This window comes from Erythrolamprus reginae, chromosome 2, assembly GCF_031021105.1.
Source record: "Erythrolamprus reginae isolate rEryReg1 chromosome 2, rEryReg1.hap1, whole genome shotgun sequence".
Classification (NCBI taxonomy): Eukaryota; Metazoa; Chordata; class Lepidosauria; order Squamata; family Dipsadidae; genus Erythrolamprus; species Erythrolamprus reginae.
Window position 1 is genome coordinate 319,750,474 of NC_091951.1, and position 16,497 is coordinate 319,766,970.

A 16,497-nucleotide genomic window follows, 5' to 3' on the forward strand; every position below is an offset into this window, starting at 1 on the left:
CCTCCTATTTTCTAGTTTGGTGTCTTAATCACTAGACCAAAACTGCCAACATTTATGACATTTATTCAGGAAATAATTATCCTCTTCCCATCACTCCTTCTATGCATGGGGCAACCAAAATTTTTCTGTGCATTTCAACATTTCTTCTCTAGATATTATAGTACATTGCACTGAGAAGACAATTTTCAAACTCAGAAATTGTGTAATCATTTGAAGACAAAAGGACCCTTAACTCCAGATACTTACAGTTCACTAACAAATCTCTTAACACCTTCTAATCTTTGCAGTTTACAAAGGCTTGTTGTATTTCAATACTTCTCTGTTTATTTTCCAAAAGTGCAACATATCTAAGTAATATTGAAGCACACAGTATATATCTCCATAGTTCATTTCATTCATTTGTGTGAATTGTTTCAACTGAATGGGCAAATTGCTCGTACATTTGTTTATATCAATTACAGCCTGAGTGAGTTTAGCTATCAACAAGACATATCTGCAGAATATTTTCTCTCTGAAATTCCTGTACAGGGATTTCACTCCAAACAATATAGAACATTAAGTTACAAAAAAGATTAATCATTAGAAGGAACAGCCATTTCATATCTGTTATTTGAAACATATTTCATAGCTTAGTAAAATGTATGAAAATGTATCAAAGATTCCTTTTCATGGGTCAGCAATTATGGTGAATGATGATTTGTTCCCCTTTGAATGTCCTGCAATAGTATAGGTCAGTGTAAATGGAACTTCTCTATTATGCTAGGATTTTGTTTGTTTTCCTTTATTTAAAGATCTAAAGACTGCAGTAAGAGGCCTGAAGTCTAGGCAAACAAACCCGGACAGGAAAACTGTAGGAGATAATAAAGCAGAAATTACTGAGGCCCTGTTATCAGTCACTAAAGAGTTGGAAATAAAAGGAATACTCAAGCCAAGAAATTGCCTAGGAATTAACTCACCTATAAATAACCAAGGCCCAGGGGAAGAATGGGCATCAAATAAAATAAGCCAGTTATATATTTCGTAAAAGCACCTCCATATCATGCTTCTACTGAACTCAAAGAAGCATATATAAAAAATATTAAGACATATACCTGGAATTGAATTCATTTTATTGAATTCAAACCATATTTTGAAACACATATGTTTAGGGATCTTTTGATTTTGGCAATAGCAAATCCTGGCAGACATATCCAGCAAATCAAGTACACAACAGCTGCTTTTGAAATTAATCAACTTATTCTTAACTCATCAACACATATGTCTAAATATATAAATCACTTCATTTCTTTAAGAAGTTTTCCTCAACAAACTGTTCTGTAAAAACACAAGTACAACTGATATGGCTGTGCAAAACTTTCTAAAAAGGTGCTTTGGGTACATAAATAGGACCACTTTTAAAACATTAAAATAGCTGTGCTCTTTTACAGATTTGTATTACACCTTCAGAAACCATTAAATCATGGAAAAAAGAAAGTACTGTTTTTAACAGTTCAAAAAGAGATGTTTTATATATACTGATAAATTAAAGCACCTCATTTGAAGCTTTATGGCATGTATAAATCAAAACCCTGAATCAGATTACTGACTACTGTAGTAAATATGACTTTATTATGTGATGGGGAAACTCAGACCAAGGCTGTTCTGCTTGATGTGAATTCAAATGCTGACTGAAATGAAGGTCTCACAAGTCATTGTAAAAAAGGGAGATGGGTAATAAAGTCAAGTAACTTTACAGGTCTCATTTCCCACTACACTTTGATAAAAAAAAAATACCATTTTCAGATGACAAGCTGAAATGAAGATATTGAGATGAAGAAGACAAAGAAGACTTTCTTAAACTACAAACCCTAATCAGGGACATTTTCAAGGAGATTGTCTCAGAATATCGATGCGACAACCACAGTGTTTGTTGTAAAGTCAATCAAGGAGAGGGGCGGCATACAAATCTAATGAATGAATGAATGAATGAATGAATGAATGAATGAATGAATGAATGAAGCATTGAGTGATTTGGACAGACATTAATGTGGGGGGGAAAACCGATATTTGAGTGTTAAATCTTACACGGCCTAGAATTATGAGAAAAGGCTTGAAGTATTGATATAATTAAGTGCTAATATAATGATTTTGCTTATTCCACCACTTAAAGAGGTTTAGAATTACTTAGATGAGAATCTCAGCATAGAAATTTAATTAATTGATTGATTAATTTTCTAATAATATGTACCAGCATCTTATGAGAATTGTTAAATGTTAAAGATTTATAACATGGGTATAGTTACCTTTGGTCTATATTTTCGCCCAAAATCTAATTAGATCAAATTTTAAAATGAACTTTGCTTCTAATCTCTAAAACACACAGAGAGATATTGAATATTCAAAACAAAGGAAGAATCCAACATTATTTGAACTAGGAAAATTTAAGCAAAATATTTCTCCCTTACAAAATTGTTTCAGCAAGGATATGCTGGTTTTATATTCTACCTTGGCATACTTAAATCGTTAACATTTTGAAATAACTTCTTATTTTATACTGTTTAAATTTTATTGTGAACTGCTGTGGAAGGATTTTAATTTGAAAATATGAAATATATGAAGTATAACAAATAAATTACCTATTACTTTTTGTGTTAATATGAAGTTAGAAAATTGGATTTACACTATATTGCAAAACGTTAAGAAGTACAAGCAAAAATAATGAATTTTGCTATAGAAAATTGTTTGCTTGACGCTCTACCCTTGTGTGTTTCCTAGGCAATGGGTATGAATACAACAATCTATAAAAAAGCTGCAGCATTTGCTGGCTCAATTTTCTGCAAAATATAGCATCAACAAATTAAATGTAATTTAATTAGTTATTAATTTAATTAATTAATCATAGCTTCATTTTTCCAACAAAAATAAAATCCGTTTTAGAAAGGATTTAATATAGTGATGTTCAAACAAAACAATACTTCGTCTTAGCTGTCCACTATAAAAATTATAACCACTCTTAAAATATGTAATATTTATTTATTTATTTATTAGATTTGTATGCCGCCCCTTCTCTGTAGACTTGGGGCGGCTCAAAGCAGCAATAGAACAATTCATAACAAATCTAATAATTTAAAAACATTTAAAAACCCCATTATTAAGCAGACATACATACAAATATACAATACATAAATTGTATAGGCCCGGGGGAGATATCTCAATTCCCCCATGCCTGACGGCAAAGGTGGGTTTTGAGGAGTTTACGGAAGGCAAGGAGGGTGGGGGCAGTTCTAATCTTCAGGGGAAGCTGGTTCCAGAGGGTCGGGGCCGCCACAGAGAAGGCTCTTCCCCTGGGACCTGCCAAACCACATTGTTTAGTCGATGGGACCTGGAGAAGGCCAACTCTGTGGGACCTAATCGGTTGCTGAGATTCGTGCGGCAGAAGGCAATCCCAGAGATATTCTGGTCCAGTGCCATGAAGGGCTTTATAGGTCATAACCAACACTTTGAACTGCGACCGGAAATTGATCGGCAACCAATGCAGACTGCGGAGTGTTGGTGTGACATGGGCATACTTGGGGAATATAGTGTATACAATATAGTGTATACATTTCAACAAGAATTACCACAAATGAAAAAGGCATATTGAAATACTGAATAAAGAAACAATAATTATTCAAATGCTTCTTTTACCGAGGCGTGCAAATGAAAATCGCTTCTAAATAATCTGCTGTCTCAGTTTAATTAAAAACTAATTCTAATCTACTATCAACTAAAACTCATTAATTATTTCAATCATTACAGTTTGATTATGCCATAATTAATGATCATATGTTTACTGCATTTTGTTTTCCTCTGTAGAATGACCGTATAGCTTTACAATTTTTATAAATTATAAAAAAGGTTTATTCTTTATTCTGCCATCTATGACTCATAATTAGCATGCCTCTATTGTTACATCTTTAAGGTTGAGACTGTTATATCAGCAATCAGTAAAAATAATTTAAATTAATTAAACCAAAATTTTAAAAAATGAAGCCAGTGCCTGTCCAGAAATACATGACACGTGAGCGCCATCTACAGGTCAACAATCCAACTAAAAGCTGTGATAGGTGATTACAGTACGTACTTAAAAAAGAAGATTCTAATTTCATGTTCTAATATTTTTCCATACTCAAATCATTTTAAATGTATATTTTATGAATACCTACAAAATTTGTTTTATGATGGCAAAAAACCTTAGGTCTCTACAACTAAAAGACACGTGGTTTGACAGGAAACAAAATTATCTTTGCCACATTTTTGGGGGGGTGAGAGCGTGTGATCTCTTAATTGAGGAGAAATGATTGGACAACCAAAGATTTGTTCAAGAGGGACTTCAGGAATTCTCGCCTGGGCAAGGAAGGGTTTGGACCAGAAGATCTTCAAGCTCACTTTCAATGCTATAATTCTATGACATCAGGTATAAGAGGGATGCAAGAGGTGGATTTGAAACAGGAACTTTTAAAAAAATATTTATTTTGTAAAGATTAATCAAAGTCCAGTCCAAAGTCATGAAAGTCCAGTCTCTTCAATCTAGAATGCAAGTAAAGCATCCTCCTGGAGAAAAAGCCACGATTCAATCTGTTTCTTTGCAGACCAGTATATACAGTGTTCCCTCGATTTTCCCGGGGGATGCGTTCCGAGACCGCCCGTGAAAGTCGAATTTCCTCGAAGTAGAGATGCGGAAGTAAATACACCATTTTTGGCTATGGACAGTATCACAAGCCATCCCTTAACACTTTAAACCCATAAATTACCATTTCCCATTCCCTTAACCACCATTTACTCATCATTATTACTGGTATTCACCGTTGAATAAGACACTTAGTGATCCTGATATTTATAAACATAATTATTTATTAACAATAATTATTTTTTTTGTTATTTATTTGCAAAAATTATTAGTTTGGCGGTGACGTATGATGTCATCGGGCAGAAAAAAACCGTGGTATAGAAAAAAACCCGCAAAGTATTTTTTAATTAATATTTTTTTGAAAAACTGTGGTATAGGCTATTCGCGAAGTTCGAACCCGCGAAAATCGAGGGAACACTGTAAAACTAAATGGTCACATATTTATCATTTATTTTTGTGTTCTCTTCTATTACCTAAAAAGTAAGTTTCGCTATCTCACTAGAATCCCAATTCTCAACAAACAAGACTCATGTGTAAAGCACTAAATGAGAATTTTTTGCAAATGAACATAAAAATTAGGTCAGAGTTGCTATAAAGGCAATACTACTTCACATATGAAGTTTTACTTCAATAATGTATTTAACTTTCCAAATTGTCTTTGATTATTTAACTTTAAAAGTTTTGATAGCTATCAGACATTTAACAAAAACCTGCCATCAAAATTCTATTCATATTATGACTTGCCACATACTTTGATTCACAAAAATCAACAGAAAATTGAATCAGCTTTTCCAATGCCATCACTTCAGAACATGCCATTCACATGTGTTTTGATTTTATCTTGAAATTGTTTTTTCCATTTCCCATGTCTGACAATTGCTGAGTAGACTCTAACACATTATTCAATGTTATAACATAAAACAAGACTATGCTTCATTTTGATGTTCAATATTTATTTAAACATTTTAAAATTTATAGTTGGTGACAAAATGGACCTCTTAAAATAATTATGAAAATTTATTATTTATTTATTATTTATTAATTGGATTTATATGCCGCTATTCTCCGAAGACTCATGGCGGCTCACAACATATAAATAATACAAAACAACAATTCTGAAGTCCAATTATAAAAGTTATAAAATTTAAAACCAATCTAAAACCGAGATCATAAACTTATGAAACTACATTAATTCACATCTCAATCATGCTATAATGTCCAGAGCAAATGTTGGAGTTCAACGGCCCCAAGCCTGCCGGCAAAGGTGAGTTTTTAAAACCTTCCGGAAGACCAGGAGAGTGGGGACAGTACAAATCTCGGGGGGGGGGGATTGATTCCAGAGGGTTGGAGCTGCCACCGAGAAGGTCCTTCCCCTAGAAACATTATCTATACATAAATCTTAGATACATTATCACATTTTATTTAAAATGACAACTATAATATGTTTGAAAGTTTCCTTTAGAAACTTACCCTCTCAGTTAATTCAAGGTATGCATTACTCACCTACGACTACTCTTCTGTTTCTGCTCCCCTTCTGTTGTTTTTTTAACAGGTACATCAATATTTTTCTTTAGTTTCTGCATAACTCTTTTTTTCATCTGATCCTTTTCTTCATTATCAAGACCATCATTTTCATCACAATATCCCTCCTCTTCTTCCTGGGCAAGTTGTTGAGACATTCATACATTTTAGTTTACACGTCTGAACTGCTCGGTTTCAATCCAAAAAAGATTCTTTTTTGTGACCAATGCATGAGAAAAGCATATTTCTAAAAGAGAAGTTATATAGAGAGATATGAAAGGTCCCAAAAAATAAAAAATGGGCTTTTTCCTCTCTCAAATAATTAGGTTTGAATCTAAATGGAATATGTTTTTTGCACAATGGATAAAAATGCTCAAGATGCTGTGTTGTCACTGTCAGAAGTGACATCTAAAAAGTATATTATAACACGGCTTTCCTGCACAGTTATTATGCTGTGGGCAAACAGTAACTGCAACACATGAGCAAATTCACTTGACTTTCTTGCCGTTTGAGAATCCACAAGCAAAGAAACATAATGTCTTTTAGAAATGATAGTTCTTTGGATATAGCAATGCATCTTTTGGAACTGAAAGATGCATTTCTGTATCGAAAGAGCTATCATTTCTTAAAGAAATTACATTTCTTTACTTGTGGATTCTCAAACGGCAAGAAAGTCAAGTGATTTTGCTCATGTGTTGCAGTTACTATATGAATTCACCTACCAAGAACATTTTAAATTTTAATACCAGACATTAATCAGTGCAAAAACAAGTGATGCAAATACAGTGATACCTCGTCTTACAAACGCCTCGTCATACAAACTTTTCGAGATACAAACCCGGGGTTTAAGATTTTTTTGCCTGTTCTTACAAACTATTTTCACCTTACAAATCCACTGCCGCCGCTGGGATGCCCCGCCTCCGGACTTCTGTTGCCAGAGAAGCACCCATTTTTGCACTGCTGGGATTTTTCTGAGGTTCCCCTCCATGGGAAACCCCACCTCCGGACTTCCATTGCCAGCGAAGCACTTGTTTTTGCGATGCTGGGATTCCCTTGCTGGGATTTCCCTGCAGCATCGCAAAAACACAGAAGTCCAGAGGTGGGGTTTCCTATGGAGGGGAACCTCAGGGGAATCCCAGCAGCGCAAAAACGAGCGCTTCGGCTGGCAAAAGTGGTGAATTTTGGGCTTGCACGCATTAATCGCTTTTCCATTGATTCCTATGGGAAACATTGTTCCATCTTACAAACTTTTCACCTTAAGAACCTTGTCCCAGAACCAATTAAGTTTGTAAGACAAGTTATCACTGTATATTTTATCTTCAAATATAGCATAAAAACATCATAGATGGCAACTTAAAATTCCTGATCCTGGAATGCCTCTAGTCTCAAACAGCAATGTCTAGGTGGAAGCACTTTAATGCTTTGTGGGAATGATCTCACATGAGAGGGGAGGGGGAAGCGGTGCTGTCTAGGGAATGATCAGATAAGAGGGCATAGCCCACAGCTGCACAACTACTGAGAAAGTAAGTCACACAGGAACTTCCCCAACTTATAAGACTGTAAAAGAGATGGTGGGAGATTAGTACTATCCGATTTGCGAGATTCTGTTAGTGTAAGTTTACAATAAAGTAGAATTAATTCATCTGGTCCTGTTTCCTGTCTAACTATCTTGGAAGGATGAGATCAATCTTGCATTCCATGACAGGAAATGAAATAGGTCAGCTTAGAGGACAACTCCTACCAGACGATACCGAAGCTTTTATACAAGGTAGTTTAGCGATACGATCTAAGGATGTTTAGTTAGAACCTAGGAACAATGATGGGTGGCAAGAATAAATATAGCTTTTGCATGCTGAAAATCAACAGTATATTCCTTCATTAAGTATTTATACTTTTGGAATCAAAGAAATCACATGGTTGGCATCACTTGCTTGGTTGAATTATTAAAGACAGCCCTCCCATCACAAAATTGGCATAGTTATAAAAATCTGGGCTGTTCTGCTGCACGAATCCCAGCGACCGGTTAGGTCCCAAAGAGTGGGCCTTCTCCTTGTCCCGTCAACAAAACAATGTCGTTTGGCGGGCCCCAGGGGAAGAGCCTTCTCTGTGGCGGCCCCGGCCCTCTGGAACCAACTCCCCCCAGAGATTAGAATTGCCCTCACCCTCTTCGCCTTTCGTAAGCTCCTTAAAACCCACTTCTGCCATCAGGCATGGGGGAACTGAGGTATTCTTTCCCCCTAGGCCTTTATAATTTATGCATGGCATGTTTGTTTGTTTGTTTGTATGTATGTATGTTTGGTTTTACAAATAAGGGTTTTTCAATTGTTTTAGTATTAGTTTTAGTATTGGATTTACATGCTGTTTTGTACTACTGTTGTTAGCCGCCCCGAGTCTGCGGAGAGGGGCGGCATACAAATCCAATAAATAAATAAAATAAAAATAAAAAAATGGCATCCCCATTTCGCAGCTCCTTCCCCTGCAATCTGCGTTAGTTAGTCCCCCAACTAAAATGTTGAATGGCTCCTTTACAAGAAAGTTATATTACTGGTTCTAAGTGGGCAATGTTGGCCCACCAAGAATTCATTCATCCTTTAACCCAGTTGTTTTGGAGAACCATTTCCCTTATCTAATCTTCTTTTGGGGGAAAGGTTGTTGAGAAAGTCAATTGCAAAATATCCTGGATAAAGATGAGTTCAGTGCAAATCAGTGAGGGACTAGATAAGATTAAACTGACGGAGGATGTAAGCCAGTGGTGGGAACCAGGTACTAGTGCACCTAGCCTATGAAGAACTGGATGAGAAGGAACAGACTTATGATGAATCTGAACAAGACAGAGGTACTGCTGTGCAAGAGCCTTCTGATTCCAAATCCAGAAAGCTTCTGGGAACAATTCAAGGTGACAATTATTACTCAAAAAGCTCTTTAAACTTAGATTTTCATTACCTCAGAGACAACTACCGTATTTTTCAGAGTATAAGATTTCCCTCCTAAAAGAAGGTGAAAATCTGGGTGCGTCTTATACACCGAGTGTAGCCCCATCCAGCCTCTCAAATGGAGCTTTGCAAAGCTGAAAAACAAGCCTCTGAAAACAAGCTTTGCAAGGCTGAAATCAATATCACAAATGGAGCTTTGCAAGGCTAATAACAGCCTTTCAAATGGAACTTTGCAAAGCTGAAAAAAACAATGTCTCAAATGAAACTTTGCAAAGCCGAGAAAGCAGCCTCTGAAATGGAGCTTTGCAAGGCTGAAAACAATCAAATGGAACTTTGAAGACTGAAAACAACCTCTCAAATGGAGCTTTGCAAGGTTAATATACCTGTTCTAAGCTGTTTGTTAAGGATGTTAGCCAGATAGATGCTGGAAGGCAGGGTTTTTTTTTCTTATTTTCTTCCCCAAAATCCAAGGTGCATCTTATACTCCGGCCTGTCGTATAGTCCAAAAATATGGTATATTTGTTCCATACCGAATCTAATTAGCCAGTACAGGTTAATGAGAAGGACATGGTGCAGAATCATTTCTGCATTCAATATATGAAGAACACGGGGGCCCATGAAACGCCTTCTCTGTTAAATGTCTTTGGAACAACTTACCCTCCAAAATCAGACCCCCTCTGCATGGTCATTTCAGAAGAGCATTTAGATGATGCTATTCCAAAAACCTTTCAACACAAGAGGTGATGGGAGTGACAACTGCTAGTTGGGATTGAAAAGATTGGCTATATTTGTGATGATATTGTGTGTTTTATTGTTTACTCACAAAAAGCTACATCATATCTTGCTGGCAACATACAAATACAGTGGTACCTCGACTTAAGAACGCCTCTACTTAAGAACTTTTCGAGATAAGAACTGGGTGTTCAAGATTTTTTTGCCTCTTCTTAAGAAGCATTTTCTACTTAAGAACCCGAGCTCGGAAAAATTTGAGAGCGGCACGAAGGCCCGGCCAGTTTCCTGCCTTTCCCCCGGTAATCCCGGCCATCTTGGGTTTTTCTGGGCTGCCAGAGGAGCCTTTCAGTGGTGCTTAAGGAGGCTTTGGCAGTCCAGAGCGAACGACGCATTTTCCTTTCTCTGGGAGCTTGGAGAGGGAATAAACCTCTGCCAGCACTCAGAGAAAAGAAATGCTCCCTTCGCCATAGGCAGCGACTGTCCTCCTCCTCCTCTTCTTCCTCCTCCTCCCACCCAAATTCCGAGCTTTTATTTCTTTCCTAATGGGTTAGCACGCATCATTTGCTTTTATATTGATTCCTATGGGAAAAATTGCTTCTACTTACAAACTTTTCTACTTAAGAACCTGGTCACGAAACAAATTAAGTTCTTAAGTAGAGGTACCACTGTATCTGAAATATATAACTGAACTAATAAGGCAGGAAAGATTTCCCTACCCTATTTAGTTTAGGGAAACCTTTTTGTTAACAGGACAATTAAATACTACCAAGGTTTCAGCTGCAACTGACACAGTAACCAGATGTGTAGTGATAATAAGACACTAACCCCATAGTTATTATAGCAGAGGTAAAGATCTTACCTTATCTGAACTATCACTTTCATTTGCTTTTTCACTGAAAGAAAATGCATCATGTAAGTAATTGTTTGATAACGCACATTCTAAAATAAAGTTAATCTAAATTAATATTTTGGTTTAAATTAGAGGATTATGCTCAGTGTACCCTTTAGCCCAACTCATTATTTTTTCCAGCAGAAACAATGGCAATATGATTACTATTTTATAAGTATCAGATATGTTTAAAGGAGCTGTCTTAGCACAAGAGTTGCAATCGGAGCTGCATGATAACCTCAAGAAATGTTTTGCATATATGAAATTGCCTAATAATGTAGGATAGTCCTTCCTAATTTTAACCCTAGCCCTCGCTAAGTGTAAAGAAATTCAAACAGGGCTAAGGTCCTTGCTATCTGGGAATTCTGAAAACTACAGTACTAAAATATGTGAGAGAAAGTTGATTTGTAAAGCAGTAACGAATAGGCCAAATTTCACATATTTAATATATTCTATTGTCCCAATAGAGATCCTACACTTCCAGACAAAGAGAATGATTTCTGAATTAGTCACAGATTATTTACCTGTCAATGGCAGGAACAGAACTCAGGTGTGGATCATCTTTCAGTAAATCATGGCTACTTTTGCTTTTTCCTTTCATGCTCTAATTTTTTTTTAAAAAAAGAATTAAATGATGGGTTTATGAAAAAAAATTCTTGACTTTTGTACATTTCTCCATGAAAACAGAGCATTGCTACTCATAAAAAGACATTAAACAATATCCTAATTATTAAAATTACACTGCTATATATGTGTCGATTGCACATGTTCATTCGAATAAAATTATGAAGATCTGCTATCTGTATCTGTTACAAAGGGGAAATAGGTTTATTCTGCAGGAAGATCTACCCCCATTATCAAAATGGTCATTTGACTTTAAACTCCCTGGATTTTAGAGAAATAAGAAAGAATCAAAAAGCCTTTATCCTATAATGCACATAGATATATTGAGAGTTTTATGTAAGAAAAATAACCTTCAGGATACCATATGTCAGATTATTTTGTGCTTATAATTGTAATCAGGACTTTCAATTTCTTTATTTACTTTCAATTGTTTATTGAAAATAAGCAGGAACCAGTTATTTTATCTCTATGAATAGCCTGGCAGTTATATCCTATACCAATTTGATTTGCTAGACAATTTTCAAAGAAAGCCTAACAAAAAGCAACTTAAAAACAACTAATCTGGAAACCACCATCCTAAAAAACACCATCCTTAAAAAACACTCCTGGCTGTTCTAGCACCTAAATTTCTCAGAACAATTGCTAGGTCCAAGAAGAAACCTAAGCTCTGGTAAGATATTAAGGGACAGCAAAGACATTTAATACAAATAACACAAATCTCGCTACAATCATCTCATCTTTTTACTTTTGGCTGAAGGTCTATACATCTGCAAACTTTCAGAGAAATAATTGCTATTACGCACAATGTACTATGTTTTAGTGCAAGAATTTAGTGCAAGATCTGTATAATTTCTACTAGTAAGACTAGTATACCCTCAAGATATATCATTTTATTTATTTATTATTATTTTATCTAAATCCACAGTCTGGTGCCTGAGTTTATATTCAGTTTACTAATAAAAATTCAATAAGCAAATCTGCTGAAAATTAAAGAGATTCACAGAAGCATGCTATGTGGTTAGTTTGAAATGATACCTGACTAACTCTGTTGACTTCTACTTCTTCCTCCTCAGCTTCTTCTCCAAATGAAAGCAGGTTAAAATTTCTTCAAACACAAAAAAGAAGTACCTTCATTTAACAGTTGAACACATAAAACCCCAGAATTTTTTTGAGCATTATTGCCACTTCAAAAGTCTACAGTATTTAATTTTCCTGTGGAAATCTCATATAATCATAGCCAACCTCTGCAATAGGATTTTCTTCTTGCTGCACTTTATCAAGTATTCTTAAAATCTTCCCTAGAATGCAGTTTGAGGTGCATTCAGGCTGCAATGTTCCATTCAAGAAAGAATACAACTGGATTCTCTTACACAATTATTACTTGTATATAATTCAGTGCCAAGGCGTCTCTCCCCCCTGCTATTCAATATCTACATGAAACCGTTGGGTGAAATCATCCAGAGGCATGGGGTGAGGTATCATCAGTACGCAGATGATACCCAGTTGTACATCTCCACCCCATGTCCAGTCAATGAAGCAGTGGAAGTGATGTGCCAGTGTCTGGAGGCTGTTGGGGTCTGGATGGGTGTCAACAGACTCAAACTCAACCCGGATAAGACGGAGTGGCTGTGGGTTCTGCCTCCCAAGGACAATTCCATCTGTCCATCCATAACCCTGGGGGGGAATTATTGACCCCCTCAGAGAGTGTGCACAACTTGGGCGTCCTCCTCGATCCACAGCTCACATTAGAGAACCATCTTTCAGCTGTGGCGAGGGGGACGTTTGCCCAAGTTCGCCTGGTGCACCAGTTGTGGCCCTATCTGGACCGGGAGTCACTGCTCACAGTCACTCATGCCCTCATCACCTCGAGGTTCGACTACTGTAATGCTCTCTACATGGGGCTACCTTTGAAAAGTGTTCGGAAACTTCAGATCGTGCAGAATGCAGCTGCGAGAGCAATCAAGGGCTTCCCAAGGTATGCCCATGTTACACCAACACTCCGCAGTCTGCATTGGTTGCCGATCAATTTCCAGTCACAATTCAAAGTGTTGGTCTTGACCTATAAAGCCCTTCATGGCATCGGACCAGAATATCTCCGGGACCGCCTTCTGCCGTAGGAATCCCAGCGACCGATTAGGTTCCACAGAGTTGGCCTTCTTCGGGTCCCGTCGACTAAACAATGTCGTTTGGCGGGTCCCAGGGGAAGAGCCTTCTCTGTGGCGGCCCTGACCCTCTGGAACCAGGCCCCCCCCCTGAGATTAGAACTGCCCCCACCCTCCTTGCCTTTTGCAAACCCTTAAAACCCACCTCTGCCGTCAGGCATGGGGGAACTGAAATATCTTCCCCAGGACTATACTGTTTATGTATGGTATGTTGTGTGCATTTTTTTTTAAATTATGGGTTTTTAGCTTTCTAATTATTGAATTTGTATTATATATTATTTTCTGTTGCTGTTGTGAGCTGCCCCGAGTCTGCGGAGAGGGGCGGCATACAAATTTAATAAATAAAATAAATAAATAAATAAATGAATCAAATCCTAATCTTTATGTAGAAAATTATAACTGAGTTTGCAGCAAATAAACAAATATGCTATTCTTACTTTGTACCCTTTGGTTTTGCCTTCTCAACTTCTTCTACTGGTTTCTCATTCTTCAGCTTTTTAGTCGTCCTTGGAATTATATCATCAAAAGGATTAAATAAAACCTAAAACAAACATGTTTTGTTAATCTTTTAAAATCTTCTATTCTGAAAAATAATATTTCATAAGCATCCAAACACTGCATGGTGATGAGGCGTGACTAGGCTTGCTGGACATAACTTATTAAATTTAGCTTAATTGAAGCTTGTATACATTAGCCTTATCTAACAAAGGCCAGAATAGTTATACGCCAGTTTTTATTGGAAATCAAACAAATGTTTGAACTATCCATCAGTTTAAAAACAAAATAGTTACATGACCTAAATGGTGATTTGTTCTTCACAAAGGTCCTAAAACTAGATAAAGAGAACCAATTAAATAAATGAACCAAAATCATTATACCTCATTATACATGCAAAAATCATGGTGAAAGATAATTGCCCGTCGCGAAGACTGTGGACTTTGGAACTCCGAATTGGGAAGCGGGAAAATAGTCGTTCATTATGATGGCGGCTTTGATGTCGTGATAGCTCAAACAGCAAGGAAGCAGGGAGTAGAAGCTCAGTCAGGTACAGGTGCTCATCAGGGGCCAGTAATCTTAAAGATGAGGGGATATCAACTTACTGTCTCTTGGTATGTCTCACATTCTGTGTGGCATTGACCCGTAGCCTGACACTTTACCGCGGAAGAACAGCAATCTGCCCAACCAGCATTACTACTACCAGCAGCAGTTTCCTCTGAGGCGGCAGGTTTTTTCACAGCCTCCCACCTGGCCAGCTCGACTCAATGCCCAAACAACCGATATGGTCTGCCCCCCCCCAATGAGGTTTTGATCACAGTTCCAACTGCTGCCAACCCTATTACTATTGCCGCTGCAGCGGCTAGCAGGAGGAAACAGGACAACAAGGCCAATATTTTTGGCTTTAGCAGCACTTTGCTGTGGGGCTCCGCTCAGGAAAGCAGCGGACTGTTTTGGGGGAGAGGGACCTTGGGGCATCGGCATCTTCATTGGGGGACTTACTATTGGCATCTATATTATTGACTCTCTCAAAGCTTCTCATCACACCACGGAGAGCTACAGATCAAATATCATTCATTCATTCATTTATTAGATTTGTATGCCGCCTCTCTCCGAAGACTCGGGGCGGCTAACAAAAGTATAAAAAGACAATGTAAACAAATCTAATATTAAAAATAATCTAAAAAAACCCAAATTAAAGAACCACTCATACATACAAGCATACCATGTATAAATTCTATAAGCCTAGGGGGAAGGGAAATTTCAATTCCCCCATGCCTGACGACAGAGGTGGGTTTTAAGGAGCTTGCGAAAGGCAAGGAGGGTGGGGGCAACTCTGATATCTGGGGGGAGCTGGTTCCAGAGGACCGGGGCCGCCACAGAGAAGGCTCTTCTCCTGGGTCCCGCCAGACGACATTGCTTCGTCGACGGGACCCGGAGAAGGCCAACTCTGTGGGACCTAACCGGTCGCTGGGATTACGAGGGAGAGCGACGAATGGCTACGGAGAGCCCTGGAAATGCAGAGGACATTACTTCTCCTAAGAGCTACCATCTGTTACGGCGAAGACACCAAAGAGAAAGGACAAACTCTGGCTGATTTGGTGGCTGCCATACACGCTTTCTTTGCATGTCCCTGCATTAACTCGCTGTGGTTTTTATATTGATATCTTACCTCAGGGTGTGTGCGTGCTTGGGTATATGTGTGAGGATGTGGATGATTTGGATAGAGTGAGTGGATGGAGTGACTGAATTTGGAAGACTGAGAAAGCCAGGAGCAAGAGATGGAGCCCTCCTCCCTGCTGAGTGTGCAAACAGAATCAGGTGGGCCCCTGGTTATGGCCCCCAGCTTGACATGAGTGAGATATGTAGCCCGCTGGAGAAGAAGAGGGCTGATGGGGTGGGGGAGGGGATCTCTGGGGGGATGGGAGAGCCTATGAAGAACTGAATGAGAAGGAACAGACCTCTCTTGATCTTCAACTTTTCACAGACATACAGTTTATCCTGAATTTGCTGACATAATTTAGAATGTATAGTTCCATCAATGATGGAAAGCATTCCTGGTCCTAATAGCAAAGCAAAGATCCCAACACCATGCTTCAATCTTATTTTATCAATCTGGGAAGATTATTATGCTGGAATGCAATGTTTGTGTTTCAACAAGCATAAGGCTTTTCATTCAAACTACAAGTCTACTTTGGTCTAATCTGTCCACAGAATATTGTTCCAACAGCCTTTGACTTATCTAGATGGTGTATTGCAAACGGAAGATGGGGCACAATGTTCTTTTTAGATAGAAGTGGCTTTCTCCTTCCAACCCTACCAGAATTGTTGTTCAGTGTTGTTTCAGAATTGGTGGTTTCTTGAACATAGACATTCACCAATGCCTTTAGACATTACACTGGGCTTCTTTGAGATTTCCTAGAGTATAACAAATCTTGTTCTTGGTGTGGTCTTGAATGATCTCCTGGAAAAGGTAACAATGCCATTGATTGC

General features: G+C 37.8%; 1 protein-coding gene across 2 annotated transcripts in view; it reads right to left on the bottom strand.

The window, feature by feature from the left end:
• Positions 1 to 16,497, bottom strand: part of CWC27 (CWC27 spliceosome associated cyclophilin) — a 132,518-nt gene that overhangs the window by 106,756 nt on the left and 9,265 nt on the right. For both annotated transcript variants that reach the window (XM_070743289.1, XM_070743288.1), the window contains exons 6-10: positions 13,947 to 14,050; positions 12,383 to 12,452; positions 11,248 to 11,327; positions 10,694 to 10,727; positions 6,152 to 6,306 (exon numbers count right to left, since the gene is read on the bottom strand). In XM_070743289.1, coding sequence (XP_070599390.1) covers positions 6,152 to 6,306; positions 10,694 to 10,727; positions 11,248 to 11,327; positions 12,383 to 12,452; positions 13,947 to 14,050 — 443 coding nt within the window. The remainder of the gene's footprint in view (positions 1 to 6,151; positions 6,307 to 10,693; positions 10,728 to 11,247; positions 11,328 to 12,382; positions 12,453 to 13,946; positions 14,051 to 16,497) is intronic.